General features: G+C 37.1%; 1 protein-coding gene across 2 annotated transcripts; it reads right to left on the bottom strand.

Moving 5' to 3' along the window:
* Positions 1–707: 707 nt before the first annotated feature.
* On the bottom strand, positions 708–8,479 carry LOC142625000 (protein EARLY STARVATION 1, chloroplastic). Of its 2 annotated transcripts, none has more exons than XM_075798718.1 (11): positions 7,794–8,479; positions 7,288–7,379; positions 6,943–7,136; positions 5,180–5,219; positions 4,318–4,399; positions 4,084–4,161; positions 3,838–3,963; positions 3,132–3,253; positions 1,918–1,957; positions 1,582–1,659; positions 708–1,038 (listed from the first exon to the last, which is right to left on the bottom strand). In XM_075798718.1, exons 1-11 carry the CDS (start codon positions 8,123–8,125, stop codon positions 873–875), a joined length of 1,350 nt encoding a protein of 449 aa, XP_075654833.1. In that variant the 5' UTR covers positions 8,126–8,479; the 3' UTR covers positions 708–872. The 2 variants fall into 2 exon arrangements, with proteins under 2 accessions (XP_075654833.1, XP_075654840.1); XM_075798725.1 differs by having other exon boundaries at positions 1,582–1,656.
* Between the last annotated feature and the right edge of the window lie 14,582 nt (positions 8,480–23,061).

Below are 23,061 nucleotides of genomic sequence, written 5' to 3'. Positions count from 1 at the left end.
CTGCAGTCTGCCCCATTTCATTCCAACCTACCAGATCTAGAGCAACAAGAAGGGCTACGGAATGTAAGGGATCATGGTGAGACTCGTTAATCATGTGAGAGGCCTATTATTATATTTTATAGGAGGAAGAAATATTACTCCCAGTGTGTTCATTAAGTTTGTGTTTTGGTTTTAGTAAATTGGTGCAAAAACAAAGCGGCATTTCCCTCACTAAAGCTTCCAGTACACCAAAATAAAAGCAAACAGATTTTTTATCAGGATACAAGTACGCACTGTGTTGTGCTGCTTCGCTGGCACCTTATTACACTGCCTGTGTTTTTTGGTTCCTCATTTGTTTTCAATGAAGCATCATTACTTGTAAAAAAAAGATAACTGTTGTGCCACTGATATTACTCTTGAGGACATATCTGTAGATGTATATAAACGACATTTCTGATGATCTTGGTGATGATATGGCTCCCTAAATTATTCATTCTGGCCCTTCTGAAGGGATCTTTTACTTGGAATATGTAGGCGAATTTCTAATGGCAGACCTCATTTCCACACCCTTCAATTTGTGAAGACTCTGAACATCAGTTGCCAGATACTTAACAAGAAACCGAAAAAACAACACCGATACCAACATGTGTCTTTCTAAGATTTAGTCACTAAGTAAACAATGCCCAAAATGTAGAAGATCCAGGTCCAAAATGGAATACATGGAAGCATTAACAATGGAAAGAATGAATTAATTTAAAGAGCAATTCACGATATTCTTATAAGAATTTCAACTATTCAACCAATATATATATTTTACTACGTAAGAGAAATATCACTGAAGTAGAATAATCTAAACCATCTAACTGAAGTATGAGGCCAAAAATCAGCTCTCTTCATTGTGAAGGAGGCAAATCTTCTGGTGAGTCATCAGATGGAGGTGGTGGAGATGACCCAAAGTCTAGATTTGGGTACACACCAGGAGGCCTTTCTCGAGGTTCGATTGAAAGTAACTGGCTTGAATCACCCACAACATCCGCCCAACCGTAATGAGGTTCAGCCCTTCATCAAAAGAGACAACTCATCAAAATTAAATTTAACTAAAACCATTTTTCTTCTATGAAGGTCACATTCACCTAAGGAATAAATACTGGAATAAATATTCATTGGAAAAAATACGGTGATTTCAAAAATAAAATCCACATTTAGAAGTTCCAAATTAAACCTTTGACTTTAAAAAGGTTCACTTCAAACTGGAAACTCATTTACCCTCACGTTGTTAATAAAAAATGTGTAGACAAAGCGACATTGTATGGTTATTTAAATACATGTGCCTATTGTACATGAACATCATTTCACTCCAAGTGACATGCGTAATTTTGCTTAAGCATTTTCCATTAATGGATTCACACATAACAGGTTTATGGTTTGATTTTTTTTTTTTTTTTTGAAAAGTTAAGAGTTTAATTTGAAAAACCTTTAAACTATACGGTTAAAAATGCACATTACCTATCTTTATTTTAATCCTCACAATTACTTGGGCTAGTCGCATTTAAATAACTAAATGCATATAAAGACAAATTTGATAGTCAAGTATATTCTTACTCATAATAGGTTTCTTCATCCACAACAATATCCCAGCTTTCACCTGTTGTGCTCTTCCCGTATTTATGCACTTTACTGCTACAGGAAAAAGCCATATTAGCATCCGAAAGAGCATGCAAAAAACGAATATGTACAAGCGAGTTCATACAATGCTTAAATTTCACAAATATATTAAAGGTAAAAGAATCAAGATTTAAGCATTAACTTCAGATGCAGTAAATTTGAAATAATCTGAATATGGCTTTATTCAAAAATCATTTCATTGTTAAACTACTATCTATCATGAGAGGAGCTTTGCTGGGTTAATAAATTGATTTATCAGATTGATATCCATACCCGTTTCCAAAGTGTTCTTCCCCCCATGTTCTTGACCAACCTGCAAAAGACAAATCAAATTTATAAAAAAAAAAAAAAAAAAAAAAAATTCTTACCACACCATACCTCATAGTTATGCAGGTAAATTCAAATATGAAAAATCTAAATGACTGACAAGGAATTAACTTATTACAAATCCTAGGCAAAAGAACAACTGAGGCCTCCATCAATCCTGTCCTTCGTAACTCGAAAGAATCATAAAATTCAGTTTTTCATGCTTTTTTAAAGGGTAGACCACTTAAGCACGGTCTCATTTCTTGTTCATAAATCAATAATGAAAACAAAACAGAAATTAGGAGTCCCACATTAATTTGGTTGCCACAACTGTAGAAATATTCTTCAACATTTTAAAAGACAGGAATGTGCATGGCTCATAAAATGACCGGCATTTTTTACTCATGGGTCCTTTTATCCTTTATATCAACAATACTCCCATTATGAAAGTAACAACATAAGTACCCTTATGCATCTCCAATTTGTGATTGCCACTATATAATTGTGCAAGTAACTCTCTTCATCTATAAATGAAGGCATTCTTGTGGAGGCAGTAGTGTGAAAACTGGCGGTCCACAGGTAAAATGATGCTAAGAGAGTGTATGTGTATGGACTACATGATTCTCTTAAACTTTTTCTCCAAAGATACTTTAATCATCAGTCCATCTATTTCCCTCAGACAGTGAAAGGGTTTTGGTCTGAGAAAGCCTAAAGGTATGTCCAACATCATTCCACTAACTGATTTTACTCTAAAGATATTTCAGGGTCTGAGGCTCTGAGACGCAGTTTCTCTACTCTGGTGGCCATTTCGAACTCACTGAGATGAGACACACCTTTTCAGATATTGTCGTGGTTCATGTTTTGAATATACCAAAAAAAAAAGAATGCACAGGACCATTTTTATTTTTGGAGGAGGGAGAAAAAGGAAACTTGCTTGCACATATGTGATATAAAAAGAATTTACTAGAAATAAAGAACAACTAAAAAGAAAAAGGAGTCTGTACAAAAGTTTGAATGAGCAGATATAGATAATTGTTGCAGCATAAGAAATCTAAAATAGCATAAAAGGGATATCAAAGAATATGTTGAACGACCCAAGATGATTACGGATAAATGTCTACCAGGCAAACGTGATATAGAAAATAAACATTATCACCAGAGAATACAAGGATTACACTTACGTTCCCCACCAGGAGTCACATGCCATGTCTCCCCTTGCCGTGAACCTATGCCAGCAAAGAATTTATCTTCCCACTTGTCTCCCCATTTGGTCCCAAGCATTGTGTCAACCCATTTATCAGTCTTGAGAAGGTTTAAGAGAGAGAGAGAGAGAGAGAGAATCAAATGGGAAGCTCAGACTGTATTAAACACAATACAGAGAAAAATCCAAACTTTGTGTATTTGGTTAAATCTTCTCCCAAACCCCATAGCACAGTTTCAAATAAAGAGATGGGAAATATAAATGAAAGCCTCATTTATCCTGCGTTAAATTTTCTACACATAACGAGGTCTGTCATTGTTTCTATGAGATGTTACTGCAGTATATTATATAACCATAGTCTATATACTATTAAACGGGGAGACAATTAATTTTTTGCCAATGTAAGGCGGCTTCATGTTTATCAGTATAGAAACTTGTTGCTGCATGTACTGTGCCATAGTTCTCCTTTTGAAATATGAAATTCTGGAACTTCCTGAATACTGTTTTCCCTGACCCATTACTCAGTATCATCATCAATCTAACATTAAAGTGGTTTCAGGAAAAATCTGAATCTTGTATTCCACAGTCAAATTAAAGAACATATGAAATACACTAATGTCTAGAGAGGAAGGAATTTGCACAAAGCACATTTTAGTTCAAAGTTATATGAAAGGAGGAATAAAGACCATTTGAGAACAGATCCTCTTCCATCATACTGCTCTCCCCACTTCTCCCACCATGACTGTTCATTTAGTCTTCCATATTTATAAGCTTTTTTCTCAGTCCAGCCTTTAGCATCATATTTCTCCCACCTATATCCACATTAGATGTATCATCAATATATTATGAATATCCAATAGGTCATTGTTTGCTCAAATATACAACCAATGCATACAAATCCTATTATTGTGCATTGGAATATATTAGCTTACCACTTCTCATACCATCCAGCATTTTCAGTGCCAGATTTTGCTTGTTTCTGTGCACTCCTCTCTATCCTTGCTAGATTACTGCAATGTCAAAATCACAAGTTATTGACTTTTTGTATCAATTGAAGTGGAACAAACAGGAAAGTTACAATATTTTTTATTTGCTAGATCAAAAATCAATCTGTTGATTTTTTCTCCTCTTTTGTTTTGTTTAAGGACAGGAAGACTGATAAAAACCTCCATTCATCTTGATGAAGATTTTCTTGCCAAGTTTCCCACCATGAATCCCCTTCAGCATTTCTACCAGATTTCTCTACACCTATGAGAAGATGTAGAATTGATTGAATGCATATATAATAGATTCAGATTAGCCAAATATTGAAAACAGACAGCATTGAGTGACAGCTCTAGATTTAATTACATAAATAGTACTTGGAACTCACTGTGTTGGGAACAATTGTCATTGCATTTACTCAAATATAGATGAATTTGCCATAGTGGAATAAGTGGATAGTTAACAAACATGAATAGACAAGGATTGCAGTATTGCTTAAATCATATAACTCAGTCAAATTACAATATCTTATATCAATTGCCACAGTAATATATAGAATCATCATTTGTACAAAGAAGACACATGATATAGAGAATTTGAGTCATACTTATATGTTTCTAGAAGTGATTTCAGTTTTTTTTTTAATGTTGTAATACTAATACCATTTATAGTAAATTTTCAGAAAATTTCAGGTTTCTATATAAACAGCATGATATACAGGTTATCCCTGGAAATCTTCCCAATTGAATATTACAAGAGAAGTGGAAGATGACATTGCAAAATTATCAATAGAAATGGACAGTTTTACTTGGATGAAATCATAACTCACTACATTTAGAACTTATATAAAGATCTGGAAAGGTGCAATCTTTCACACTTTATTACTATCAAGCAGCAGCTCAGTTCAAATCCATAAGTTCTAGTTTCAAAATAATAGCTTCCCACGAATTTTTCCAAATCATGTGCTATAGCATCAAAAACTAACTCGAAATTTCTACTGATCCACAGTGATAACCAGCTGGTCTAGTTAAGGCAAGCAAGTACCTAGCTCTTTGTATCCAGTCCAGTCACTTTTCTCCCACCACTGTCAATGACATCAATAAATCCAATTAAATGCATGCACCTGGGATGATACTTAGTGAGGTTATAAAAAAAGATGTCATCTGTTAACTAAAAGTAGACAATACATCATAGACTCAGCAGCAATTTGAAAAGTGAAAGATCACTTAAAATAGACTCCTAAGTTATGAAATAATTATGGAAGAAGAGAAGGCATTGCCAGTAATTTTAACTTTTAAGTAAATTAAATGCATCTCAATATAAACAATTTAGATAACTAGTAGATAAAGATGATAGTACTAGTAATTTAGATAATTTTGAAGTCAATGGAAAGATATGTTCGGAGTTAAAGTATGCTAATCAAATCTAATTTTCAACTTCCAAAGCATGAGAACATGATAAACCTATTCACTTTAAATTTGAAATTTCATGTGATTTTTTCAAAGATAATTGCTAGTAACACTAGCACTGTTTTCAAGAAAGTTCATGTCATCCTAGGACAACATAATCATATATTGGTATATACTATATACTAATACATTAATTATTTGAGGCTACACTGCTACATAAACCATAAGTTGTGATCGGGCTTCAACAATATTTGAGAAAATGATAACTTCATGGTCACATCAAAGCTAACTCATAGATTGAGCTTCATCATCTGTCAGATAAAGCATGATAATATATCATGTATACACTTTGTCATGCCAATATTTTCTGAAGCGCAAAAAAATGTGCATTGAAAATTCCCAGAACTCATCCACTATTTAAAAAATTTATGGCAGTATTAATTCAACAATTTGCTTCAAATTTGTTTGGATTTCAATATGTATTAGTCACATGACACTCCAGAGAAAGGCATCACTTTTGCCTGCTTATTCTTCAACATATTTTTATCCTCATTATGTCTAAACCCAAGGCTTTCAACCAAAAAAAAAACCCTCATAGTCATCAATCTATATCAATCGTCTCTGCCAAGAATTTCTTCTTGCAAATTAGATGATTATTAATCATACAGGCGATTAATGATCATCTAATTTGATCATTAACCAGATTACAGATGCAACATCAACCACTTCTTGCATAGAAATTTTAAAATCAGATTACACCTTGAGATTCCAAAAGTGCTTGTGTAACATTGAGCTTTCAGGTTTCAACTAGAGTAAAATATGTAACATATGCAATGAGCTACCTACTCATTCATTTTAAGAGTTTACCATGTTCTCTCATCGTTATAGGCAGCTTCTTGTTTACCTTTCTAGATTTAGTTGATATTTAACAAAGAATTCAACACTTTTATCAAAGGATAGAAGCTTGTGAGACAGCTTTAGTCATTTTTGTCTTAAAAATATCAAGAGGTAAGGCTCAGTAAATCATTAGTAAGTCAAATTTATTTAGTTGCCTTCTTGCCAATATAAAATACAAGAAGGGTAAAACTTAGGTACAATAAATTAGGTTCCCTAATAAAATCCAAAAACATAGTTGTATTGAATTTAATTGTTCTTGGAAAATAAAACATTGTTTATATTTCATTGGGCAACAAAACCATGTATCTGAATTTAATTGGATAACCTAATACAGTGAACATAAGATATTGTACCTAAATTTTGCTCATACAAGAATTTTTAAGTGCCTAAAAAATGGATTAGTGATGCCAATTACACGAAATAATTCACAAAGAAATAATTTCATTTAGCTTCACTCCAAGTCAAATAATAATCATACATATAATAGAATGATTTCTGTACCGTTTCTTTCCATTCAGAGGAACCATCATGTGATTGACCACCCATCCTTGTCCATCTACATCTGTATCCATTTTCGCCCAAGTCTTCCCCACTTTCTCGATACCAAGTACTTCCATCTTCATTAGTTCCAGACTCAATAACATTTTCGTTTAATAAGCTGATGCCCCAGTCCTTCTCGCTCGCAATACCAGTGTCTACACATTAGCGAACACAACATGCTTTATTATTATTCTCAAATCAAAAGGAAAAATAACTGATAAATGATATTTTCATCTGTATCTTCAACATTGGCACGACCAACTACAATACATTAGAAACTAACATTGTGAATGCATTGCAAATTACCTCTTCTTGGAGGAGTGTCACGAGATTGCGGACCAGAATTTCTAGGGGTACATCGGGGGTAGATTTTTTCTTTTTTCGAAACAAAGGGCGATCTGCATACGTGATCAATGTCATTAATCAAGACCTTGTTTGGTGCTACCAAGTACAAGGAGTGAACATATAGAAATGCTTTAACAAAAACAAAAATCTTTATTTCTTAAGCACTTTCAATATAAATTAAGTTTTCTTAATAATCATTTTCAAACAATTTTAACCATTCCTTTCCATTGACCTCATGATTTCGAAGAACTCAATATTCAATAATAAAAAAAAAAAAGAATAAAAAAAGTGTGAAATCCAATTCCATGGCAAAGAATTGAATAACGAGAGGCTGTCGGTGCAAGATGAATCTAACAGAACTGGTTAATAAGAACAATTCACATCTACATTCATAGATAGATATATATAAGTGTGTGTGTGTGAGTTTGAGTGTGTAGATATATATATGAGAGAGAGAGAGAGTGTACTGAGGAGAAGCAAAAGGCAATGCAGGGGAGGCATGGACTCGGACTCTGTGACTGTGACTGTGAGAACTTTTCTTCGGATCGAACCGCCAATCTTCGGACTTCTCAATGCTCTTACCCGACCCGCTCGATCTCCGGATCGGCACCACCGAGTCAGAGCAGCAACAGCTGATTCGAGTGGTCCCGACTCGGTGACTAGTGGCCTCGACTCTTAGCCTCCTCCGCTTCCTCACCTCCAAGTCCAACCCAAGCTGGTTACGCATCGGATAACCACCAGGTCGTCGTCCCAGCTTGAAATTTAGCTGAGCCGTAAAGCCCCCTGGACTTGCCGCCATTGATTTCCTTTGTTCTTGCTCTTTTTTCACGAAAATGCCATCGAGAGCATAACATAAACCCTAGCAAAAAACTCGAAGTGGTTTACCAATGCGTAATGGTTTTGAATTACAAGTATTGAGTTTTTTAGTGTAGTTGAAGTTCAGAGCAACAACGAGACCTTTTTGTTTCGTTTTAGAAATTAGGAAAACGAAAAAAACGACGAATGGGAGTGGAAGAGTGAAATTCGGGGGAATCTTGGTACGTTTGATAGTGAGGAGTTGAGTTTTGAAGTGTTTTGAAATTTGAAGTAAGATAGAGAGAAGAGAGAGTGGCGATCAGATCGGAAGGGTGTTGTGTTTGTGTTTGGCCATGGTGCAGCTGTGAAGCGAATCCCGGGATTTAATCTTACACGTGAGCATTTTGAGGGGCCCTCTTTTCTGTTCGTTTTTTTATGCCTCATTGGCTATGCCACGTGTCCTCTGTTAAAACTGTCATTTCTTCTATTCTATTCTCTTCTTTCATTCCTTGCTGTTGCTGGGTTGGCAAGTTTCAATTTTGCAACTTGCCCCAAATACTTCCAAACAGTAACTACTAGAGGGTAAATTTGCAAATTAAATAACTTTGTTTTTTAAAATTACTTGGGTTTAAGATTTTAAGAGTGGATTTGGATCAGCGTCTACGTCCACGTTCATATTTCAGTTTTTTTTTTTTTTTTTTTTCGCAGCTTTCAAGGGAGACAAAGGTTACTATTTATGTACGGTGCATAAACAGTAGCAGCAAAAGTAGACTTTTTAACTCTTTTTTGTGTATAAGTAGGTCTCGTGCACTGTTTACGAGACCTACAAACTTCACTTTTCAATATTTTTTTATTAAAAATGGATCTTACAGTACTATTTACATATTTAAAAATTATTTTACTACAATATTTTCAGTTTTCAGTTTTCAATTTTCAACAATAAATTTTATCCAAACAGACCCTAAATTGAACTCAGCTGTCTTCTTAAAAAAAAAATTAACTTAATTAAGTGGTGGTAGTAATAACATGTCAAATCCAATCTCATTATTACCGAAGCTTTAAGTGATCTTTCCCATTTTCTTGCTTCAATTGTCCGGCCCAATTACTTATAGAATATTGTTTTCTATGCACGAATTCTGTAGGGTTCATATCTCCCATGTACATAGAGAAACAATCACTCTACTCATTTGTTGGCTAAAAATGCTTTAAGTATTGATGATTTTTCTCTTTAGATTTAAGATAATTTGTGCCCTTTTAATTGATGTAATTGTTACTTTTCATTCATAATAAAGTTTGATATATTCCCATTAAAAAAAAAATCCTATTTCCCCTCCTCCTTACTATCTACTTATAAAATAATAATAATAATAATAATAATAATAATAATAATAATAACAAATAACAAGCCTTTTTAACCTACAATATAATTATTGTAAGGGCCCAACTTGATCCAGTACTCAAAAATGACTCGGAAAGTGGCCCAATAAGCCCATCACAATAGATTTATTAGAGAATGGGTTAGATATTGATCACTCCATAAGTTAAAGTTAAACACAATGAGATAAGAAGCAAATGAAATGACTAGTGCAACAAATTATGAAGAAAAGAGGCTCCTCAGTCGGGCCCGAGGAATATCTATCTTATATATGTGTGTTTCTTTCTCACCTATACAAATATTTGTATTCTTGGGTCCCAAGTCCCTTTTTTTTCTTCTTTTTCTATCTCCCCCTCATATGGATCTTAATTTTTCTTTTATACTTAAACACAAATCATCCTAATCCTATACTTGGAGGGTTGAGATTGCATTCCTAGGACTTTTATTTAATCCAGAACATACTATTAAGCTTTTACCTTGCAACCTTAGTTGTGCCACCACTGTTCATAGTCGTTTCCTCATTAATGCGGCCAGGGGAGTGGTTGTCTTGTATTTAATGCAGAGGGGATGTTTGTTTTCTTCCCTTTGTGATGTTTTAAATTCATGCGCCTCACACAGCTAATGCTCGTTCCCGAGGTCCAAGGTGTATCCTCGGAAATAATCTTGGCTACCTATTTGAATTGGATTAAGGATCCTCGTCCTTACAATAGCCCCCTAGAACCTCATTTTTCACTCCCGACCAAGAAAAGTGAGGTTTTGGCCAATAAAAGTCATTGACAAGGGTACATTTGTAAATAAGTTTCCCTGCAAACACGTCTTTTCAACTGACTGCAACCCGTTCTTGACACTTTAGAATCCCCAACTTCGCAATAAATGCAACTGGCAGCCTGCTGTTTTCCACGTTCTATGGTGAATGGCGCAGAATTCATCATTAGAAAGGGCGGGAAGATTACCGCTCCTTCTTTTTCTAGCCTATATATAGAGAGATGTAAGACCTTTCTCTCCATTTCGTCTCCCTAGAAGCTAAAAAGAACATAAATACTCTCCTCTCACTTGATAACCTTGCCCGATGAGTCTTTCTTCCTTGAACTCATAAGTATGTATTTTTGTTAACCAAAGTTCTTCCCTTATTCTTTCACACTAGTAGATTTTTTCTTTTTCCTAAATGGGTAGATTTTTTAGTTTGGTAGACACTCCTGAACACCGAGAGGAGTTTATAAGGTATTATAGGATTCCTAATAATGTGTCCATACAACATTGCAACCTAGGTGAGTGGCATAAGAAGAGGCCTACTAGTGCTGTTGCAATTCCTATGATTGTCTTCATTAAAAGGGGTATGAGGATTCCTATGGGCAGAGTCACTAGAGATTTTCTAAATCTTTTTAGACTACGTCCTACTCAGTGCGTTCCAAATATGTTTAGAATATTAGGTCGTGTAGACGCACTAAATGAAAAGTTGGGTATACAACTTACCCATCACGACGTGAATTGGGTGTATAGTTGTTAGAAAGGTGCTAATTGGGGGGGGGGGGTTATTACTTAAAAATTAGGGTTCCTACCATTGGGTTAATCTCTTGTCTTCCCAAGATGAACAAAGGCATAGACGAGGACTTTCTCATTGTTTCAGGGGAGTGGCACGACAGACTCCATTACCTTACCAAGGATGGAACTCCAGATGAGATGGCTTAGGGACACTTAACAAAAATCAATGTTAGCTTAGGAAACTATAAACAATCTTTTTACTTGACATTTTATCATTTTACCCTTATGTATGCATATTTTTCTTTTACTTGCTCAAATCTGAGCTTGTCCGACTTGCAAACTACCATGAATTCTTAACTTTTCTTCTTCAGAGAAAAGAGCCACCACCAAGAGATGAAGTTTGGTGAACTTCAAATTACTGAACCGAGTCTTAAGGTCCAAAATCTTCCTACATCGGGACGGTTAGCTCCACGCAATTTACATGATCCTAGGCTTCAACCCCATATCCAATCGCTTCCAAACATCCAAGCACATGATCAAGGCTTGAGATGAGAGCCTTGCTCTGGTTGATGTGGCCATCGAAGGCTTCATAAGTAAACCTCCTCCAGAGGGAACACAAGTAGTCGAGCTCCCTACCTTCTAGGATCCTCAACCCGTTAAGCTCCCTGCCCCTGTGAATCCTCAATCTGTCATAGAGAAGATTACATCCTCAGACGAAGAAGACAAGACAAAATCTGAGGATTATACTTTGGAGGAAGATCCTAAAAATTCCTTCTGAGACGATGATTTTGAAATCTTTTACCACACCAACATGTCCGAGGAGGAAGGGCTCAACCCCCAGCTAACTACAACCCTATTTAGTGAAGACCAATGGGATATCGGAGTACTAGAAAGGATGGTGATAGAGAAAAAGTTGCCAAACTTGCTTTCTCTACTAGAGTCCCACGATGGGATAGCAGCCCTCGAGGTCCCCATAATTCCCAAACCTCCAACTCCAATTCCTCTTACCCCCGCATAAACAGAACCAACTGACAAAAAGCGAAAAAGGGGGAAAAAAAAGAGGCAAAAGAGTTATTGAAGAAGGAGAAGTCCAAGAGGAAACCCCTCCTGAGCCCACTAAGGTGACCAAAATGACCCACGCCCAACAAAGAAAAGGAGTGGAAACCTCGAGCAAGCCATCGAGCGTAGACCTCGAGTTCTGAACTGGAACCCTATCTTTGAGTTGGACGACTCACCCTTCCGAAAGGATGCATCTATCCTTGATTTTGATGGCAGAAGAGTAGGCTATGTAGCCAATGCCGTGGAACAAGCCCTTCTTCTCCCAAGAGACATGGATGAGCTTCAAAATTTAAAGAAGCATGAGTTTTTCCTGTCTGTGAAGAGGGACTTAGCTCTAGTAAGGCTTCTCCACCTTTAAAATTCCTTCTATGCATACTCTCATACTAACTTTCATGTTAATTGTTCATACATAGGCTACCCAAGCAACTCATGTGGCAAAGGATTAGGTTAACCAGGCTTTCCGAGACTTGAAGGAGGAGGAATCCAAGTGCTTCGCTATGCAGAAGTCTCAAGCTCTTACTGATAAAAATTTGAAGGAGACTTTCCTCAAGTTGGCTGAGTGTGACAAGGCCAGAAAGAGTGCTAAGGCTTCCATTGAAAGCTCAGAAAGGCAAGCTCGAGAGCAGCTCGTGCAATTGAGGGAGGCAAAAAGCCAGCTCGCCATTGCTCGAATAACTATTACTGAGCTCAAGAAGGAGCTTGGCCAAAAAGTCAAGGAGATGGACAAGGTCGAGTAGAATGCATAAGACCAAGGGCAAAAGGAGACTGAGGCTCACCTCAAATCTCAACTCCTTGTCGTATGTCGTAGCTTCTAACTCCAAACGTGGATTGAGGCCTTGAATGTTGCTGGAGTAGACTCTAGCTTCTAGCTAAGGAATCCGGAGAAGGCCTTTTACCCTCTAGTAATCAAAGCTCGTCCAGCCAACCAACCCCCTGTCAATACTTCTACTTCAACTCCAGCATGCTCTGCAGAGAACCCTCAACCCAAATCTGGCACTACTGCTCCTGCCCAAGCCAAACCAACTGAATAACTGCCCAAAACCACTGCTCTTACCAAAGCCAAACCCACTAAGCAACAGCCCAGCATCATTGCTCCTGCCAAAGCCAAACCCAATGAGCAGCAGCCCAGCACCACTGCTCCTACTAAGCCTAAACAAACCGAGCTAACCATCTCCAAGCCCAGCACAGCTGCTGCCCAAGGCATTGAGGTGGCAACCAATGCATCCCAAACAACTAAAGATTCCTCCACAAGTGTTGCACCAACCACAATGGCTCCCTTTGCCCCAACTCCAACCTCTGAAGTGCAACCCACTAGAGGGACCAAAGACACAGAAAATTCCCAAAGCTTGAGGAATATGGCAGTGGATCTTCATGCTAGTTTTGTTGTTATATTGTTTTTTTTTTTTTTTAAACAGAAGGCATTTTGTCTTTACTTGCCTCCTTTTCCATATGTATTTCCTTGAATTTAGCTTAATGGAAAACTTTTGTTAAAGCTTTGTTGTTCTAACTTATGTTCATATTTCTATGATTCACTCTTCGGTTACCATGTCTATATATATAAGGAAGTATTTGTACTGGGGTTTTACTTCCCGAGGTTGGTAATATAAGAATTCAAAAACCTTTAGGATTGAACGTTTCAAATGTAATTCAAGTATTATCACCCAAAGCAGGTAACTCGAGGAGTTGGACCTAGCCAAGGTTCTATTTAACATAAAACAGCCTAAGTGTTAAATTACCCAAGGCAAGTAACCCGAGGAGTTGAACCTAGCCAAGATTCTGCTTAACATAAAAATGAACCAAGTGTTAATTTACCCAAGGTAGGTAACCCGAGGAGTTGAACTTAGCCAAGGTTTTGGTTAACATAAAAACGAACCAAGTGTTAATTTACCCAAGGCAGGTAACCCAAGGAGTTGAACCTAGCCAAGGTTCTGTTTAACATAAAAACGAACCAAGTGTTAATTTACCCAAGACAAGTAATCCAAGGAGTTAAACCTAGCCAATGTTTTGCTTAACATAAAAAAGAACCAAGCATTAATTTACCCAAGGCAGGTAACTCAAGGAGTTAAACCTAGCCAAAGTTCCGTTAAATATAAAAACAAACCAAGTGTTAATTTACCCAAAGTAGGTAACTTATGGAGTTGAACATAGTCAAGGTTTTGTTTAACATGAAAACGAACCAATTGTTAATTTATCCAAGATATGTGATCTGAGGAACCAAACATGACCGAAGTTCTGTTTAACACTTAAATGAACAACTGAGATAAACTATATAATGATTGAAATAGAAAATGGCATGACTGACTTTTATTAATAATAGTAACTTCGTAGATTATTTACATTCCATGGACGTGGTACAACATTTTCATCTAAATCTTCCAAAAAGTAGGCACTTATTCCAGCTACCAAGGTGATGTGATATGGCCCTTCCTAATAGGGCCCTAGCTTTCTTCATGATGGGTTCTTTGCAATTCCCACTACTTTTCTCAGCACTAAGTCTCCTGGGGCTAATGGTCTTACCCTCACACTAGTATCATACCCCTGCCTAAGCTTCTGCTGGTAGTACACTAGTTAAACCATGGCCGCTTCCCTTTGTTCGTTAACCAAGTCTAAACTTTTCTCCAATAGTTGATCATTACTATGTGGGGTGAACAAGCTCGTCCTTAATGTTGGAAACCCATACTCTAGAGGGATCACAGCCTCAAACTCATAGGTCATTGAAAATGATATTTCCCCCATTAACCGACGAGGGGTGGTCCGATATGTCAAAAGAACGTGTGGTAGTTCTTCTACCCATCTACCTTTTGCTTCATCTGATAAGCCAAAAATATATTGACCATTTGTGATAAATTAGCCAATTAATTAGCCAAGTGAATTAATTAGATTCAATTACATGAAACAAGCGTGGAATCACAAACAAATCACCAATTAACTAAATATGCAACGAAAATTAAATGACACGGTGATTTATTTATGAATAGGGAAAATTTAAATGGCAAAAACCCCACTAGGTGATTTTAAGGTCATCACTCTCGAAAATCCACTATTATCAAAATAAATGCTTACAAGTAAAGGAATCCCAATACCTTATACCAACCTATAGTTGAACCCTTACTCCAATACCCAATTGAACTTGTTCTGTAGTGACAATCTCTCCTTATATTGCACAGCTCCCAGTACGTGACTAACCAATAGATACGCGGATCCCAATACATGATTTTATCACTAACTTGAGAAGAATGTTGGCTGCAAAGTTCTTCTATTATTCAACACATAAAGATCACGAAGTTGCTTGGTCACAAAACCCTACGGTGTACAAACACAGCAGCTTCTTCAAGAACTAGGGCAAACTAGGTTTCCGGTCACACTTGAGGAATTATGCTCTTGTGCAATTGTGCTCTTGGTTGTGCAACCTGATACGGCCCTTAAAATAATCCTTATATACGTTTAGAATTGTGAGAAAAGAAAGCCCAAGCTGAATTTCATAAATTTGAATTGAAAATTTGAAAGCCCAAGCTATTCACGGATTGGATGAAAATCGAAACTGAAAATCTAAATTTCATATATCTCGACAGATACCCTAGTTGTTGAACCTTGAGCTGAAATAGCTATTTTAAACCTCGATAGATGCTAGCTATCGAGTTTTAATGAACAACACTTATTCACTTGTTTCTTGGACAAACTTGAATGACTTTAAGATTTGAACTTGAAACCTTGTTTCTTGAAGCATTAAACACATCCTAGATCTAGCCAATTACAAGTAAAGTGTGTTTTGCCAAAAGATTAGCCAATATATAATATGTTGACAAATATTTCTAACATCCAATCACATATGTCCTAACAATCTCCCCTGTGGCAATTCGTAACGAAACCACAACAAACAAATGAACATATGAGAGAAGTAATAAATCACTCAACTGATACTCACTTGTTACGTGCAATAAAATATATCCTAACACAAAATCTTAAAAAAAAATTGCAAGAAGAGAGTTCATAGCAGGGAAGACTTTGACAACCTGTATTTCTAAAACACTTAAACAAAACTCATCAATGCATGTTTATGTGAAACAAAAATAAAAGATTGCATACAAATAATAAAAAAACATGTGTATAAAAGAAGAAAGAAGCAATACATGGAGAGATAGGTGAAATAACATACATCAACATATATATATATATATATATATATATATATATATATACACACCAAATATAAGTACAATGTATGTTAAATGGTCACAAGACCCATGTACAAAAAGAATGTATCTAAAATAGAAAGAAAAAAAAAAGATACATTAAAATCCTCACTACATCCCTCAAAAACATGAGCACTCCCCCTAACAAAAATCTCCTATATTGACCCTCCCCCTATGAGTATGACTACTCTCATCCCAAAATTACTCCCCCTTTTTGTCACGAGTGACAAAGGGTAAGAGTATCAAGTAGACATCTCGTCATCACTAGAAAAGCTAACATCACCATCCCCATCATCATCATCGTCGTCGGAGTCATCATCGTCCTCTAATGCCTCGGGAGAAGGAAAGGGAGATTCTACAAAGCCACCAAGGCGAGCCTGCCGTCTAGCAATACAGCCAACATGGGTGTTCACCTGACACAACTTATCACTGAGAGTGTCAAGGCGAGCGTCCATGCGCTAAAGCTGCGCCATAATCGCATCAAGAGTCACACCACCAGCAAAAAAAGAGGGAGCGGAGGTGGATGGAGCTGAAGGAGTGGGAGGAGCTGCCGACCCGAACTGCCTTGAATGTAGCTGCATCTTGCTTTGTTTAACGATAGCGGCGTCTATGGCATATATGACATGGAAGTGGTTAGAAACGGGAAAGGGAACAAAAAAATGGCATAAAATCCTCGTGATAGCAGAAGGAAAGATGAGTTTATCACGGGTCGCTGTATCCTTATACACTCTATAAGGGAAAGAATGAAATGAGATGGAAAGTCAATGGTAAATGCTCAATGAGGGATAACAAAAACCAAGCACGGGGCTCTGTAATAGAGTTATAATGAGAGAGATGTTGCAAAAAAAAAGGTTGTAACCTTGTTAATGAACCTAAGACCTTTAGCAAAGGTTGAATAAGAAGTGAACTGACAATCACTCTAATCTGAAGGACGCTCACAAAAAGAGGAAATAAGCTCGTCTTTAGCCACGATCTTAAGACAATCACAACTAGGGTAGTCAGGATGTGCTACCCTAGGGACATGGAGCACGTCGGATACAATATCCGGAGTGACCATGATGCGCGTACCTCGAACGTGAGTGACAAAGAGAGGTACTAAATAATCAAATCCATGCATGTTGGAGTAGAACTCCTAGATAAGCACAGATGGACAAGTGACCGGGACGTCACACAATGACTCCCAACCCTTACTGTGAATGATAGTGGGTAGGTTAGTGTCAGAGAAGTTTGAGAAAATGAGTTGGCATTTTGAATTAATGCCTCATCTAGAAAAGCTCTCTGAAAAGTTCTTGCGGGTTTTATCATTACGGAACCGAATATGAGAAGGGGTAGGATCAAAAGAGGTAGATGCCCCGAAATGAAGAGGGTTCCAGGACGGAGTAGACTCATGTTTAGGTGCCATGACGCAATTAACGTAAACAAGAGAGAGAGAGAGAGAGAGAGAGAGAGAGAGAGAGAGAAACATGCAGAAAAGCACCAAATACAGTCAATATATAAGAATATAGAGAATGTAAGGTACATATGAATGAAAATGCATGAGCATGTAAAATGTAATAGTAAAAACATCATGGGCTCAGCCCAATCCAAACCTACCAGCACACAATCAATTCTATAATGTAAACACACATCTAAAATGCTTGAAATATCGTTATAATGTACATGTGATGCAATGCATGATGTTTTAAAATCAAATATACAAAACCCATCCCAAAAATTTTGCAAAAACCTCTTTGATTTTGAAAAACCCCAAAATTTTCAACAAATCCCAAAATCTAGGTCAGAATGCATGAAATGTATGATTAAAGGCTATAAAAGAGATCATACCTATGAAATATGGAATGAAGAGATCAAAGAATGAGTAGGGAAGATGAAGAGGTTGAGTGAGAAGAGTTTATGAGTGTGAGATAAGTCTATCTATCGAGAGAGATCGAAGAGAAATGAGAATGAAATCGCGAATCGCGTATATATAGAAGTCTCATAATTCTCGACAGATCGAGAGCTGTCGAAAGGTGTCAAGTTTTAAAAGCTTAGAGAGAAACAGCTATCGAACAACTGTCCAGAGGTGTCTACAGTAAGAATGAGCTCGATGGATTGAGGAGCTATCGAGGAGATAGAAACTTTCTTGATGGATCGATGAGCTATCGAGGAGACGGAAACTTTCTCGATGGATCAAGGAGCTATCGAGATTGTGATAAGAAAAAACTGAAGAGCTTGATAGATAGCCTAGCTGTCGAGAGGTGTCGAAGAGCTGTCGAGATTGCTTAAAAATGGTTTTTCAAGAAGAGAAAAACACAGATATAAATGCAATCAAATATGCAACTCAACCAAGGATCTAAACAACATTTTAACCTCTCAAAAACATCTCTTAACAAAAAAAAATACCATGCAATTAGATCCAAAATACACACACACACACACCAAACAAGTCTAACCAATTTTATATTTCAAAAACAAGTTTAGATAGTTTAGTGAGCATACATTAGTGCATGTAAACCTTGTGATGGTCAAATCACATTGTATCTGCACATGTATCAAAAGTAACAAAGAATATTGCGTGTTTTGTGTGAGAAACATCACAAGATTGCATAAGTGTCTACATGTTATGACAATTTGAGATATAAGTTAATCAATTAACTCACACACGATCATAACTGCTTGATGGAGACTATCACTTTCGAGGTACATCCTATAACTTCCACATCTTCTAGTATACACGTTTGCAATCATATTTTGAAGCATTTTGATATTTTTGCTTTTACTTTTTCTTTGCATATTTTTTCTTTTATTAAGTATATCATGCATGGGTATATAAGAGAGAGAAAAGGAATATCCAATTATGCTAAACTTTTTGACATTGCACTTTTACTATGCCGAAGCATACAAATGTCATTTCATGATTAGTGGGCAACAGTGGTAAAATGGTTATTTATGCATTTCTTTTAGAATTTTTTAGTCCTTCCCGTCAAAAAGAGTAATACGAGTGTTAAGTATAAAAGATCACTTAACCTTACTCATCACAAACACAAGCCACAAAACTCACTTGCTTAGTTATGCATAGAGATGCTCATCTAAGTTACAAAAGATACAAAATTTAGAAAATTTTGTTTCATTGGTCATTCAAGGTACACAAGTACCAATTTACACAAACACACACTGTTTTTGTATTTTTTTGATTTTTCAATTTTTTTATTTTATTTTTATGAATGAAAAAAATAAAAACAAAACTAAAAAACAACCAAAGAAAAATATATCAAATAAAGAAATGCATAAAAACTAGACTGTCTCAAAAAACACACACAAGTAATGCAACCATAACAAAAAGAGGGAGAGCGAGAAAAAGTGACTAAATCACTTGGAGCCCCTTTTCCTTCCACACCTTGGAAGAACATTTTCTTTGAACAAACCCTTGAACCGACAATGAGGGGGAAGATTTGAAATCGTTCAAGTTTGAAAGGAACATGAAGGCTTTAAGGAGATATCCAAAAGGAGCAAGAGAGGACGAAAATTGATTCTGGCTTCTTGACGAAATCATATTGTTGCTCTGTTAAGTGGTTAACCACTTTTAGCAGTTAGGTCGAGTATGTCCAGCTGTGCCACAGTGATGACAGAGATGCTGTTTCTTCTCTTTGGACTATTGAGCATTTCTCTTCTTAGCCCTAGGGTGTTTGGTTTCTTTCTTAGCAAGCTTAGAGAGTGCTCCTAAGATAGATTTACTCATGTTTATGTTCTTACTAACTATCACAGTTTTAACATTATTATTCTCAAGATCAATATTTTTAGCAGGAGAAACAAATATAGTAGTACTAGAAGAAGCAATATTAGAAGAAGAAGAAGAATATAGATTTACTCATGTTTATGTTCTTACTAACTATCACAGTTTTAACATTATTATTCTCAAGATCAATATTTTTAGTAGGAGAAACAAATATAGTAGTACTAGAAGAAGCAATATTAGAAGAAGAAGAAGAATCATACCACAAACCGGTTCGATCGGAGGCAAATTTTTGCATGCTAAGCATCTCATCAAGTTTTGCACTTGAGGTCCTCTCCAACTAACCTCTCACTTAGAACAGTTCTACCTCAAGCTTCTTGGTCTTCTCAGCCAAGAAATTGTTCTCAAACCTCAGTGCTCCAATAGTCTGATTTGCTTCATCAAACTTTATGGGGAGTTGTTCTCGTTCAAGCTCCACATCACTGAGCTTCTTGGTGGCCAACCTATACAGCTTCTCATGTTTTTTTGAGACCTTGTATAACTTGCATAGGCTGTGTGAATGTCATCTTGCTCATCCATTTTCTCAAATTTTGACTCCACCAAGTTTTCTTCTTCATCCACATCTTTTATAATCCCTTCAGTAGGATTGACAAGGCAATGAAGGCATTCAAGATTCTGTCATCCTCATTTTTAGAATCATCCTCAAGTTCAGTATCACTCAAGGTTGCAGTAAGTGCCTTACTTTTCCCAATAGACTTGCGATAAGCAGGGCACTCTTGTTTTATGTGACCAAAACCTTGGCACCCTAAACACTTGGGCCCTGAAGGAATAGTGTACTGACTGCCATCCCTAGCATCTTTCTTCCCTTTGTCTTGGCTCTTAGACTGTGAAGAACTTGATTGCCTATGGTCCTTGTCGAAGCTCTTTGTATTGGCATTCTTCATGAACTTCTTGAACTGCTGGGTGATGTAGGACTTCATTTTAGAATCTTCATCATCAGAAGACTCATCAATGTCACTGCTCTTGGCCTTCAGTGCCATACTCTTGCTCTTGCTTGACTTCCCGAGCCTAGACAAACCCAACTCCTAGGTCTGCAGATTTCCAACAAGCTCTATCAAAGGAATCTTGTCAATATCCTTTAATTCTTCAACGACGGTGATCTTAGCATGAAATCTCTCTGGTAGAGATTTGAGCACCTTTCTCACAATCTTGGGTTCTCGAATGGTTTCCTCAAGATTAAATGTCGAGTTCACTATGTCCTTAAGTTTGGTATAAAACTCATCAAATGACTCATCCTCCTCCATCTTGATTTCTTCGAAGCTAGTAGTGAGCCTCTGAAGTTTCGAATCCTTGATAGCCTTGGTTCCTTCATAGATTGTCTAGAGAATGGTCCATGCCTCCTTTGCAATTTTAGTGTAGGAGATCTTTTTAAACTCTTCATTTTGTGACTGCACTGAATAAGGCATTCAATGCCCTGCTGTTGAAGTTATCCGCCATGATCTTTGCATCATCCCAATCGGCTGGTGCTATTGGCTTAGCTGCTAAGCTTTACTCAAACAAATCAACATGGTTTCTTGGGTTAGAGGGAAGTGTGTAGGCAAAGGAAGTTTTGGTACAGTGAGTCTCATGATTAACATATAAATCATGCTTTCCTAAATAGCCAAACTTAATCACTCATGCTTGCAGCTTTCCCAAAAATATGAAAAGGAAAAAACACGAAGACAAACAAAATTGAAAACACGAAGAAGCCTACCATTGTTTTGCCGAGATTGGTGAGCGACGATGAGAGCTCAGGCGAGACGCTGTGTCAGGCGAGAGCGAGAGAGAGAGAGAGTTAAACGATTATAATAGAAAAATATGAATTTATACCTAAGAATTTGAAAACCTAACATAAAACACACAATTTTTTTTTTAATAGCACCCATACCATATGACGTGGTTTTATCAGCTTCATAAAAAAAAAAATAGAACGACAGAACCTGGTATCGGTTCGGTTCGGCCCCTGTCTCGGTTTCAAATTTCTCAACCGGTGACTACACCGCATCGGCATCGAAACAGAGGACGAAGTCCGAACGCTGGACTTAGCTCATTCGGCCGGCGCTAGAGTTAGGATGGTGACATCGGCGCTAGTCGGTTGGGTCTACTCCAGTAACGTTCTGCATACCCCTAGTTTCTAATGCCCAGCTCATAGTAGTATCTCCTGAAGGCTTTGCTGTCAAATTGTAGTCCATTGTCTGAGATGAGGAATGAGGTATAAGGAATCCTAAATCGAGTAACGATATTCTTCCGAATAAAATTTTTTGCGTCTACATCTCTGATATTGGACAATGGCTCAACCTCTACCCACTTCATGAAGTAATCAGTTTCGACCAAGAGCCATCTTCAGTTTCCCACAGCCCTGGGAAATGGTCCTACGATGTCTAAACCCCATTAAGCAAATGGTCATGGACTAGACAAAAAATTGAGTACCCCTCCCCCCCGGGCGGGCTGATGAATATTCAGAGCAAATCTTTGGCACTAATCACACTTTTTAACGTACTATTGTGCTTCTTTCGGTATACTTGGCCACCAATACCCTTGAGTAAAGGCTCTATGTGACAATGACCTGCCCCTGTATGACTTCCACATATCCCCTTATGCAACTCCAAAAGTGATTTCATTGTCTCAGGATGAACACAAAGCAAATATGGTCTAAAGAAGGAACGCTTATACAACTTTTGCTCCTCGAACAGCCAAAATCGAGGAGCTTTCCTCTGTATCTTTTCTGCCTCTCCCTTCTCATTAAGCAAAACACCCTCCTTGAGAAATAGAACCAAAGGATCCATCCAACAAGGCCTGACCATGATCTGGTGAACTTAGACTTTCCCCTTCTTCTCCTCGACAGGCTTATGTAGATCCTCAACAAGTATAACCCGAGGTAGGTCTTGTCTAGAGGAGGTTGCCAGAGCTACCAAGCAGACAGCATGGGTATTACAGCTTCTTGGATTTGTTGTATGGTGAAAATTTCAAAATCTGTAACTGCAAATGCTAAGCTTGATTCAGATACCTTTGCATTCTCAAATCCCTAGCTTCCAGCTCTCCCTTTACTTGTCCTACAATCAACCTCGAGTCCAAGAACA

Source organism: Castanea sativa, chromosome 1 (genome assembly GCF_040712315.1).
Source record: "Castanea sativa cultivar Marrone di Chiusa Pesio chromosome 1, ASM4071231v1".
NCBI lineage: Eukaryota > Viridiplantae > Streptophyta > Magnoliopsida > Fagales > Fagaceae > Castanea > Castanea sativa.
Note: the sequence above shows the minus strand (reverse complement) of the source record. Positions and strands in the feature narration are given on the sequence as shown.